Raw genomic sequence first — 13,220 nt, 5'->3', positions numbered from 1 at the left:
AACCTTCAAGTAAAAGTAATTTTTATCTGATAAAAACGACATTTTCAGCCTTGCCATGCATTTCACACTCTTCATCTTACATGTAATGTTACTGTGCCATTGCTTTACCACCCTGTATATACATGTACATAAACAGTATGTCATGTCAGTGCAGTAAGGTCATATCTGCTATGCAATTGTACAGGCAGATACGACCTTAATGCACTGACACAACGAGTACTGTACATACAAGGTGAGGAGTATAAACACATCCTATCATCAGATTGTATCCATGACTGACAAACAATTCTAGACTTGACCAAAGTTGATAATAAATCGTTTTAATGACTTCGTCTTAGGTCGATAGCAGTAATTTGTTGATGCAGCATACAGCTTGTGAAAAGACTCTGATGTGTTTGCTTTCTAATGGCAATCAGGAATGAGACAAGGTTCATGCAAAGACATGCAATGTAATTAGTGTTCGTAACTTATCAAAGAATAAGCACCACAGGATCAATGATCCCATAACCTGGTTTACTAATTAGAACCTACAAATGGTATCAATGGGAGCGACTGTTACTGTTAAGTTTATCAACTGAAACTTTATTTTACAACATGAGTAACTGCCATATATATAAACAAACTGATAAAAGTGTCTCCATCAACCTATACCCAGGTACCCACTGTTGTTTTTGTATTAGTTACCTTGTTCTCTTTAGTCTAATTTGTCTTTGTGTGATGGCTTCTTTTAGCTCACTTCATTCAAGCAAATGCATCATTTTTGCCAGTTGTATTCATCTCATGGTACATATATTCTCCATGGTATGTGGACCTCTATCTTCATGAAGCATGATTTTAATCATTGTTTAGAGTGACATTTTCTGGAAAGTCACGTGATGCTAGAAGGACTAGTTTGGTTTGTGTCATTTAACAAAGCAGTGATAACAAAGTCAATTTTATATCTACACATTAGTTTTCATTATAAGTTGGTTAATTCTCTTCCATTACACAACTTAGAAGTCAAACAACGTTAGTCATCATGGTACTTGTATGTAGTCTGAACTTGAACTTTGACACTTGACCTTCAATTGACCCTGTAAATCCTTTCAGTAAATGTGAGATTTCAACACTTCATAGTACAGTTATTTGTTTTTGCTAACTACAGTCACAAAGGCCTTAGATAACTCTGCTTCCAATGTGGTCACTTTGATTCAGCCATCCATTGATCTCACAATGCCTACTGGTTACTGTTTTAGTATTGGGGTCCCTTTGATCCAGTCAGCCATTGGTCACTGTGTTAGATGTGTGGTCAGTTTGATCCATCAACCATTGGTCAGTGTGTGAGATGTGTGGTCACTTTGATCCACTCAGCCATTGGTCACTGTGTGAGATGTGTGGTCACTTTGATCTGGTCAACCATTGGTCATTGTGTTAGAAGTGTGGTCACTTTGATTCTGCCATCCATTGATCCTGTTAAACACATCCCACAATTCATTGCAGTACTCCAGTCTACGCTAACAATGGGAGTGCGATGTCCTAGTAAAGTCAGCGTTTTCTTCAAACCACTAGACTTGTCTGATAACTGGAATAGTAAATCAAAAATACATTGCAAAACATGTCAACATTTTAGTCACCAGAGGGGGGTAGACTGAAAGATCCAGTATTTAGTAATTGTTTCAACTTGTGTAATGTGGGGGGTATCAAGTAGATCAATAACTGGATCTTTAAGTTGGAGGGGAGAGGGAGTTGGGATGGGGTGGTGAAACATTCAAACATTTAATAATCTGTAAAAATCTTTCAATGGCATTATGTTCAGGCATTGGAGGGATATTCTATATTGATTTATTGTCATTACTTTTTTTTAGCTTGTATTTATGGGCCTAGAGCCTGACATGATTCAAACAATAAATAAATAATAAATCATTATATTTACCCTGTAAATAATTCCTCCACTGGGTGAACATGTCAACACATGGTTTCCCTCCACATCAAATGCAAATAGTTTACCCATGGGTGTTTGTACTTGTTTGTAGCCACCATATCCAGATACCACAAATGGACCTGTAGCACCATCATGTATTGCCAACTCAAACAACTTGTCACCAAGACGATGTACGCTCCAATTGATGAACTAAAGACGGAAACATTGTTACAAATCTATCAAAACAATTGAGAATTAAAGGGGAATGCGACTCCATGAATGAGACATTTTATTATCTATAGATTTGAGAGTCATTTCATGATGTTACATCACCTACAATTACTTGCAATTTCAGAGAAGCATCAAGTTGATCTTGTGCCTGCATGGGCTATTGCATCATGGGAGTCTGACAGCAGAAATAATGTATTCAAATTGCACACTGAATATTCATGAGTCTTGAGTGCTAACAGTGTAAAACACTTGCCATCACTACCCATACTATAGATTGAGTTAACTTACCTTGCCATCACTACCCATACTATAGATTGAGTTAACTTACCTTGCCATCACCACCCATACTATAGACCGAGTTCTCATCAGGACTAAACTGTACACAGTAAATCTCACCACTGTGGGCTTTCCAACTCATCAAACATTCATATCTCTGCATATCTGTAAACATTACATAACATTGATTTCAATGCTTAGACTGTGTGTGTGTGGGTGTGTGTGTGTGTGTGTGTGTGTGTGTACGCATGTATGTATGTATGTATGTGTATGTATGTATGTATATATGTATGTATGTATGTATGCATGCATGTATGTATGTATGTATGTCTGTCTGTCTGTGTATGTATGTATGTATGTATGTATGTGTGTGTATGTATGTATGGATGGATGTATGTATGTATGTATGTATGTATGTATGAATGTATGTATATATATATATATGTGTGTGTGTGTGTGTGTATGTATGTATGTATGTATGTATGTATGTATGTATGTATGTATGTATGTATGTATGTGTGTATGTGTCAATGCTGACAATGACATTCTATGAAATGCTACATACCATAAAGTCTGATAAATCCATCTGATCCACCCGTTACCAATAAATGACCATTGTGATTAAACTGTGTACAGTTTACACATACTGTGTTCATATCCAGGGGAAGTTGCCGCTGTAATGTAACCATGGTAATAGTTGACATCATTATTTATATATCTAACTATATGCATATTCCAGATTTGACAGCAGAATAGTACTGCATTGTCACAGATGTATGGTACATATAAAGGCTGTCATATTTATTTCTATGTTGTTCATGAACTGACCAACCCTAAAAAGGGCCACCCAAACTAACCCAAGAGTTCTCTCCTGAAAGCAGGTAAATTAGCTAAGTTGTCAACAATTTAGTGTGAAAAAGATTATTACTATACCAGACGTTGACAATACTTTAGAATACTGTATTAACCAAAATGACAGTAATGATGATTAAGATTGTGCCTTAATGTTGATAAAACATGTGCATGTGTGTGTGTGTGTGTGTGTACGTAATTTTTGCATGTATGTATAACATGCATCTAACAAATTAGAAGAGAGAGAGAGAGAGAGAGAGAGAGAGAGAGAGAGAGAGAGAGAGAGAGAGAGACAGACAGACAGACAGACAGACAGACAGACAGACAGACAGAGAGAGAGAAATGATAAAGCAAGTGATATACATACTTACCAGGACTTTCATAGCTTTGAGATCCCAATACCATAGTTTACCTGATCTCATTATTATTGATAAATTTAAATATTCACTACCACCTGCATCACTACCTGATCTATTGGCTTTAGTGGCCGATGAAATGAAATGAGAACCACCTGGATTGCAGGCAAGTGACACAATTCTAAAACAAAATAATAGAATCCAAGAATAGTATATTCCACATTAGAAAATTTTAATACAAGCTGTTGTCAGAAGTAACAGGACCAGTACATGATTGAAAATTCCTATATATATGTCTAACAGTAAAAATAAAGCTCACTACAACATAAACTTTCATACTGAAGTCTCTGTTACAAAACAATATAAAATGAAAAAACTTGTCTCCAAAAATATTTGTCAGTGTAGAAAACACTTTACAGTGGTGGATTTTATTTGGGTTCTGATCAATTGCAGCTATACTGATTCACTGTGATAATACAACAATCATAATACCACTATTGTACTAAAAATGACATAAGGAATGTGACTGTATTAATTCTGATTCTGATTCTGTAATTCATTACCTTGGATACATAGCATCTGTAGGTATATCATACACTGTCCTCTTGGCCTCTGTGTCAAATAATTTCACAGAACTGCTACTGCTGCCTAGCAACAACTGAAATATTTAAAACAACCACAATGTAGTAAAAACACTTTAAATGTGTGGTGTGTACACTTGTGTGTATATACTGAATATCCATACACTGTCTACAAATTGAGAACAAATATAGCAACAGATATTGTTCCTTTAATTTTAACATTAATTCTCACCTTAAATGTTATTACATTTACTTAAATGTTATTAAATTTACTTTATCCCATTTTTGCAACTTTAAATTTTTTTATTATTAAATAATGAGCTTTTCAGTCAGTAAACATTTCCAGAGGAAATATTACAAAGTTGAAACGTCATTTGTTTTGAGAAGTCACACAGGTCTTGGTAGACAAACCAGAGTGTGTACTTTATATGTTCAAAGGAGGAGGGGGTGAGAGTTGGGATTTGAGTAGCTAATCAAGTGAAAAAAAAAACCTGAAGTTAGTTTTGTCAGATGTTAGTTATGGTCTATGTTGGTTATGTATGTCTACTAATCTTCAGCTGTCTGTCTGTCTGTCTGTCTGTCTAGATATTAAATTACTTACCCATCTTTCTACATTTGTAACCCATTCTACTGTCTCTCTAAATATTAAATTACTTAGTACCCGTCTTTCTACATTTGTAACCCATTCTACTGTCTCTCCAGATATTAAATTACTTACCCATCTTTCTACATTTGTAACCCATTCTACTGTCTTTCTAGATATTAAATTACTTACCCATCTTTCTACATTTGTAACCCATTCTACTGTCTCTCCAGATATTAAATTACTTACCCATCTTTCTACATTTGTAACCCATTCTAATGACAACAATGGTGATTTGGACATTATAGTGGCACTGGTACTTGTACAGGGGGAATAACTCCATACTCTGTGAATGTAAACAGATCAAAATAGGAAATAACAAATCACATCAAAGTCTATAAGGTGATCCCCCTCCCCTAAGTATCATCAAGTTTACCCCTCCCTATGTATCATCAAGCTTACCCCTCCCCTAAGTATCATCAAGATTTCCCCTCCCCTAAGTATCATCAATCTTACCCCTCCCCTATGTATCATCAAGTTTACCCCTCACCTAAGTATCATCAATCTTACCCCTCCCCTAAGTATCATCAAGTTTACCCCTCCTCTTAGTCTTAAACCCATCTTCAAAAGAGCCTTGAAGCCTCCCATCACATACCTCATCTCTCTTAAGAGTTTGAAGACCTTCTTTCTCCCTATGAGTCTCCACACATTGACATGCCCTAAAGGTCTCTAAGTAAACCCCCGACTTAAAGCAGTTTTCAAGCACATTACCTCATCAAAGAACTTCTTAGCCCAACCACAACCTCTATCTTATCATAACCCATCACATACTCCTCAAAACACCATGCATGCACACCACTCTCCTAAGAATTTCCAAACCATACCTTCCCCCAAGAGACAATCCCTGTCCCCTTCTCTTCCCACACTCTTAAAAAAACAGGAAGTGTGTTTCTGATAACAATAATACATATTTTGGCCAAAAAAGGAACATGTGTTGCTTCTTTTAACTTACTTGACAACACCATCTGTATCAGCACTAGCTACTGATGTACCAGATGTTGAAAATCTACACTGTGTGATAGAGGAATGGTGTTCAATGTATTCTTCCTGGCTGAGTACAATGAAAGGTTGGACTGTGTCAAACTCATCTGCAGACAAATTGTAATATTATAGTGAATTCATATTAAGATTTACTAGTTATACTGTTATAGTTCATCAGATGTAATAACCTGGCGCCAATGGTATTAGGGCACGACTGACTACTATGACTAAAACAGAGAGACAAAGACGAGAGAGAGAGAGAGAGAGAGAGAGAGAGAGAGAGAGAGAGAGAGAGAGAGAGAGAGAGAGAGAGAGAGAGAGAGAGAGAGAGAGAGAGAGAGAGAGAGAGAGAGAGAGAGAGAGAGAGAGAGAGAGAGAGAGAGAGGGGGGGGGGAGTGATGCATAGACAGAGAAAGAGACAGATAGAGAGTGAGACAGAGACAGACAGATGGACAAAGAGAATGAGACAGTGATGTGAGACAGAGAGATGGAGACAGACAGACAGCGAGAGAGAAAGAGACAGACAGACAGACAGACAGACAGACAGACAGACAGACAGACAGACAGACAGACAAAAGGAGAGGGAGAGAGCTAGTGAGAGCGTGAGATAGCAACAACAGCAATATATGATTTTCATACCTTGTACATTATTACTGGTTGTACTAGACCGCCAAACACTAGCTGTATTTCCAGATATACCATAGTCTGTTTGTGTGTTTGTTACTCTCTTTGTATCTTTCTCCAGTGCACCACCTAGATCAATGCTATCATCAGTAGTACCATACTCAGTTGTTTGTATGTTGGTTGGATTTGGTTCACTTTGCCTTGCTGGTGCACTTCCCTTGGAAAACAACTCTTTTCTGATTTTATCATGTTCTTGGAACTGGCGTTGTTTTTGTTTTGGTACACTCCACTACAGAGAAATAAATTGCATAATCATAACCAAATGTATTTGTTGAAAATAATCAAATGAAACAACATTTCTTTTTCATTTTGAGGTAATCATCTTCAGTACAAAGTTAATGGATAATTGTTATAATATTTTGGACATATTTGTTTTACTATTGACTCTGTACTTACTGGTATACTTGATCAATTGTAACATACTATCATTGTGAGTGTCACCCCAGACAATTTCAGAGTACAGTTACTGTAGTGGTTTCTGGTCTGTAATGACTTTAGAACTAGAAGAAGTGCTGTATATGACAATGCACTCTTTTACTAGGGACATTTCTTATGAATGGATCATTAATTTGTAGGGGAGAGGTTAGACCACGACTATACCATTATATTGTGGGGGAGTGGTTAGACCATGACCATACCATTATATTGTGGGGAGTGGTCAGACCATGACTGTACCATTATATTGTGGGGAGTGGTCAGACCACGACTATACCATTATATTGTGGGGAGAACACTACACTCTTAGAGTGGACAACAGCCAATTTGAAAAGAGAGAACTGACACACAATTTCTTGTGATTCAGCGGCATCAATACTTAGTGATCAACTATCCCTATTCCTCACAAGAAAGCCACATTTTTGTCATTCTGACCCACAACAATTTTCTTGGACGAGAGCACACTACTTGGTGACTAAAAGAAAAGATGTACTTTTATGATGTACATGTTTAATCTTTACAAAGGGATTATTTGAATTTTAAAATATGTACCTGTTGTTGCTGCTGTGATTGCTGTGATTGCTGTTGTTGTGGTAGTGTTTGTGAAGCTGGTTGCTGGGATACTGTTTGCTTAGAACTCTTCATCCCACCATCTTTAGTCTTGGCCTGAGTTGAAGAGACATCATCTTTCCTGACAGCTGATGTAGTTGGTAATAGTTTCTTTGTTGATGGAATACTAGTACTTAGTTTAGAGTTAGATGCTAATGTTGAGGATGTTGAAGTATTTATGGATGTAGCTGCACTGGACGGTATTTTCTTTCTTTGAAGTGGTGCTGACAATGGAGCTTTCAACTTGTCGATATATTTGTTAGTTTTAGGCTGTGTTTCCTTCTGCATACTTGCCCTGTAATACAATTGGATTAATTCTCAATTCATGTACTAACTAGTATTTGGTCTTATAATACTGCATATGTTCATATAAGCCCCCACCCACATATCTATAGCTTAATTTGTACAATTATAACCTTTGTCATCACATAGCTGTAATGGTACAACCACCTAACTTCCTTAACTCCATGAGTAGCATGCAATCCACGATGCTGCTTACTCTGTATGGTATGGTATATCATGTCAGGCCACTAAATTACTTTGGAATGTTAATATGAACACTAACTTACTTTAATACGAACACTAACTTACTTTAATACGAACACTAACTTACTTTAATATGAACACTAACTTACTTTGGAATGTTAATATGAACACTAACTTACTTTGGAATGTTAATATGAACACTAACTTACTTTGGAATGTCAGCAAAGTCTTCATTGATCTCTTTAATAGAACCGAATAACATCTTGGTTTCTGAACTGCTCTTTTCCAAATCTATCCTTTGCAACACAGAAATCTAGGAGAAGAAATTATATTCAAACAGTGAATCTATCTCTCTCTAAATATGTGTTTTTGAAATGTTTCTGATTTGGGTTAGGTTTAATGCATCAACACATACATATGATAGGTAATGCTGATATCACTTGGTCCACTTTACTGTATGTGTTTACAAATCCATAAAATCCTGCTATGGTAAATGCAAATGTTATCTCATATGATTGGTCAAAGTGAGAGTTTTAAAAGAGAAGGTTTTTGATTGGCTTTATAACTAGGTCATAAATGATACATGAACATGTGTATCATTTCACTGAGCCTGAAAAAATATGTAAAAAATAAGAAAAAATAACCAGTCTGATCCATACTGTAATTTTAGCATTGGTTCTTGCATGCAATGCAATCTTCATACTATAAAGGGATAGAGTTTTGCTGCCATATATACTGGTCTAACTTTATTTTGTTGTCACTTTCAAGTTTTCCTCTTACCTGTTGTTTCAATACCTTGTTTTCATCTTCTAATGTTTTGTGTTTGAGTTGTTCTTCATCAAAACTCAACAAGATTGGAAGAGGTACAGACAAGTTAAGGAGATTAATATAACAAATTAAAGTTATCATTCAAAAATTTGCAAATAAACATGTGAACATGACTTTTCAGTTACATCTATCAGTAATGGTTCTATTGACCTCTAAATAACTCTTGATATCAAGAAGCATTCTTTTGGCAAAGAGTAAAGGAACAGGGTGACTTTGCCCTGACAGGAAATAAGTGACTTGCAACCTGGTTTTATTTTACTTACAGTAACTGTATCTGTTGTGTATCAAAGATTCACAATGTATGAATGTTGGAAGCAGCATTAAAAGTAAATCTGAATACACTTGGGATATCAGAACTTTACATGGAACATGAACTTCATTGTTTGGCAATGAACAACCTTGAGTCGACTATGACAGCCACAAACTAAGAATTAGAGGAAATGTGTATTCTTCTAACCATTTTGACACATAGTCTGTTTTGAACTCTGACAGGCTGATTGTAGATACACAAGCTGGGTGTCTACTACTCTAATGAGATTACTAAATGCACTGTTTGACAGAAATGAAGTAAAACTAGTAATTGTGACATGTTAAGACTGATACAGTAGTGGGCATTGATATGATCACACACGAAGTAGAACAGTTTAGTAAAAAAGGAAGATCCATCCAGACTGTTATTTGTGTAGACTTTCAGAGTACATTTTTGGGACTTCCAGAGATTGCACTATCTTGATTATAAGGCAAGTATATCAATATCACCAACACACTGCTATTACCCATTTATGTAATATTCTTTATGCAACAATAATAGTTTTACTTTGTGTCTAATTTAGTTTGCATATTTCTATGGTACTAGTCTATGGGTCTAAGAACCACACAGGGTTTGTGCTGACTTACAGTAGTTAAATTTTGGGGGATTCCAGTGTCTACATTATCTTGATAACAGGGTGATTATATCCACAATACATGATAACCAAGGCACTGCTATCACTTACAGTCCTGTATTTATGTAACCTACTGCAGGCCATAACAATAATAGTTTTAGTTTGTGTCTGTCTGAATTTGTCAAAACTAACACCACCTTAGACATAACAAAGGATATGCATTGATTGGAATATTATGCTGAAGAAATTCTGTAAAGAAATACTTAATGTATCCTGCCACATCTTGGTAAAATACATCTCAAACATCACATTCTGTTCCGGATTCTTGATGAATGGAAGTGCTGAAAAATAATTTCAAATTTTAATATTAAAATTCTAAATTACAATATTACATAAAACATTCCTGTCAGAAGAGAATTAACACATAATAGATCTGTAAAGTTTATAACTACTATCTGTGGTGTCAGCCTACAGTTGGGGAGGGAGGTGGCAGATAGAACAGCTTTATAACTACCAAGATCAGTGTCAAACTACAGATGGAGCAAGGAGTATGGCTATAAACAGTTTCACAAGTTCATGGCCATACCAAGGATATCATTTTCAGACCATGGACTAAGTCTAAGACATGGCATCAAAATGTGGCATTGACCTTGATTTCACTTTGCAGCCGAGATACACAGTATCGTATTTAACTCATGAATCTAAATGTTCAATTTCAAAGTTATTGAAATACAGGCTAGACATTGCATCTTGCATCTACACCCCCCCCCCCCTAGTGTCTACATACAATGTATAAATCCTATGATGTCATAGTGTCTGCACACAATGTATAAATCCTATGATGTCATAGTATCTGCACACAATGTATAAATCCTATGATGTCATAGTGTCTACATACAGTGTATAAATCCTATGATGTCATAGTGTCTACATACAGTGTATAAATCCTATGATGTCATAGTGTCTGCACACAGTGTATAAATCCTATGATGTCATAGTGTCTGCACACAGTGTATAAATCCTATGATGTCATAGTGTCTGCACACAGTGTATAAATCCTATGATGTCATAGTGTCTACATACAATGTATAAATCCTATGATGTCATAGTGTCTGCACACAATGTATAAATCCTATGAAAGTATGATGTCATAGTGTCTGCACACAGTGTATAAATCCTATGATGTCATAGTGTCTACATACAATGTATAAATCCTATGATGTCATAGTGTCTACATACAATGTATAAATCCTATGATGTCATAGTGTCTGCACACAATGTATAAATCCTATGATGTCAGGTACTGCACTTACCAAACCATTCTTTCCATTCTGGTTGACCCTGGAATTCAACAACCATCTTGTCAAAGAATTCATTGACCTTATCTGACCTTCCATTCTGCAGAGCATGTATCACATATAATCTACAACCAAACACATTAAAGTGGTGACTTTTAGAACCTAACACAAAACAATGATACAGGCGTACATAATGTATAACGGAAAGTAGTCTTGAATTGGCAGTACGATATTCTACTGATCATGCTCTGTCTGTATTGTATTCATTGATGCGAGTTACTTGTATCCTCTATGCTTCAGTCTTGCCTTATTATGTAATCAGTGTTGCATTAGCACTTAATCTCACATGTAGCACAGGAGCTTGAATTGCCTGGGATTACACTTGGAATCCCATTCTTGGCAATACACTTTACGATGATCATTCATCCTAACTGAAAGTGGAAGTCACTGTTTACTATTTCGTGAGACTTTCTGAGGTGGCAGTGGCATAGCCCCTAACAAAGCAAATCTGGATATAACCAAGACTACTGGAAACAGAGTCCAAGTTCTGGTGTCTACTTACCGCAACAAACTAACTTCAAATTTTTTGATTGTAGCACTCTGAGTATATTCTAATCTGGTAAATATTCTTTTGTCTAAGTATCTCCAGTATTTCTTCAAGCCATCCAAGTCGTAAACCATGATAAAGTTATACAAATACTCCACAATCTTGTCAGCCTGTAAACAAATGTATAACTCTAGATGTTACCGAGTCTGTAATAGTTCTGTATTGTTGATATACAAACACTAATACTGGTTGTCACGTATGTAGATTGAGGTCATGTGTGAAGCAATGCAATGAGTGAAAATCACTGATTTAGATAAAGGTAAACTCTACCTTGGCTATACTTGTGATAATATTATAGAGAAAGTTATAAACCCTGGACTGAAATGAACTCCATGGTCTATGGCTTAAACTATTTCTCTGTTAGCACCTGCTATATTATACCACAGGTATCTACAATAAAATGATCACATCACTCTGTAAAGGACTCATTGACTTTGAGAATATAGGCTTCTTTCCTGTAATAATATTGCCCCCTCATTAGTTGCAATAGTTGCTAATAGTGTTAGTTTATTTTTGTGTTGTTGATTTTTTGTTTTTTGTTGTTGTTTTTTTAGCTTTGTTTTTGTTCCAGGGTTTAATAAACACAAAGTTAGTTATGCGTTTACACCATGGAATGAAAAAACCCCCGAAAATATTAAAAACAAATACACCTCAAAAATCAAAACTAACAATAGCAACATTACAATTCTTGCAGCAACCCGTTCACTTGAACAAAGTTGTTCAAGTTTTTCAGACACCTGTTCTATGGCCGTCTCTCAATTTTCATTAGCCCATATCCTAAATTCTTGACTACGCTCCTAAAATCACTTACCAATCAACACTCGTATATCATAGTGACCATCAATCGCGGATAACACATATTAAGTTTACACTATGGAGTTTCATCCTAATCATAGATCCTCGATAGCATGTATTGGTAACTGTATGGGGTGAGGGTGGGGGGAGAGGATGGGCGTGGATTCTGGGAAGGGGATATGCATAGTGTTCATGTTGAAGTCTATCAAGCGAAAAACCTACAGCCTATCACTATATAATGTCATCGTGACGTCAAAATATCTTTATATAATCGGACAGTGTTTTGTCTGATCTGTGATGCTGGATTTGCAGCTGTGTGATCGAGTTTCAATGGGAATCACCGTGTCTTAAATTTCCTCGATTTGAACGTGGCTGTTTTGGGGTGATGTACAGCACCCCCAGTATTCCATGTCCTCATATGAGTACTTACCCTGAAATACTTGTCTCTATCAGACTTTACGTCTGCTTCAAAGTTTTTCAAGGTGCCTGTGAAACCTCTGTACAGCAAATAATCCTTCACAAGTTCATCCATTCGCCCTGTGGCCGTCGCCATTTTGATAGTCAATGTTTTGAAGTAGCGCCCCCATTTGGCATGTCAACAAATATTTTGTTTTTATAGAGGGGATTAAAGAAAGACGTCAAGAATCGACAGGAACATACCTTCCAACAAAGACTATATTCTCTCTCTCTCTCTCTCTCTCTCTCTCTCTCTCCTCTCTCTCTCTCTCTCTCTCTCTCTCTCTCTCTCCTCTCTCTCTCTCTCTCTCTCTCTCT

At 36.3% G+C, this 13,220-nt stretch overlaps 1 protein-coding gene across 1 annotated transcript; it reads right to left on the bottom strand.

The window, feature by feature from the left end:
• Nucleotides 1-1,289: 1,289 nt before the first annotated feature.
• Nucleotides 1,290-12,999, bottom strand: LOC144446116 (WD repeat-containing protein 91-like). Its single transcript, XM_078135828.1, has 16 exons — nt 12,877-12,999; nt 11,607-11,761; nt 11,060-11,169; nt 9,965-10,087; nt 8,815-8,897; nt 8,244-8,347; nt 7,492-7,843; nt 6,484-6,733; nt 5,792-5,927; nt 5,029-5,125; nt 4,179-4,273; nt 3,631-3,796; nt 2,973-3,081; nt 2,460-2,572; nt 1,913-2,110; nt 1,290-1,561 (listed from the first exon to the last, which is right to left on the bottom strand). Exons 1-16 carry the CDS (start codon nt 12,997-12,999, stop codon nt 1,403-1,405), a joined length of 2,373 nt encoding a protein of 790 aa, XP_077991954.1. The 3' UTR covers nt 1,290-1,402.
• Between the last annotated feature and the right edge of the window lie 221 nt (nt 13,000-13,220).

This window comes from Glandiceps talaboti, chromosome 15 (assembly GCF_964340395.1).
Source record: "Glandiceps talaboti chromosome 15, keGlaTala1.1, whole genome shotgun sequence".
NCBI classification, from domain to species: Eukaryota; Metazoa; Hemichordata; class Enteropneusta; family Spengelidae; genus Glandiceps; species Glandiceps talaboti.
The sequence above is the reverse complement of the archived record's forward strand: the minus strand, read 5'-3'. Positions and strand labels throughout refer to the sequence as shown.

Excerpts from the sequence above, each read along its gene's own strand:
- LOC144446116 (XM_078135828.1), bottom strand. The coding sequence starts at position 12,999 with ATGGCGACGGCCACAGGGCGAATGGATGAACTTGTGAAGGATTATTTG. Across the intron at positions 5,126-5,791 it reads GATACAGATGGTGTTGTCAA|AGTATGGAGTTATTCCCCCT; the intron begins GTAAGTTAAAAG and ends TTACATTCACAG. Across the intron at positions 4,274-5,028 it reads TTACAAATGTAGAAAGATGG|TTGTTGCTAGGCAGCAGTAG; the intron begins GTAAGTAATTTA and ends TAAATATTTCAG.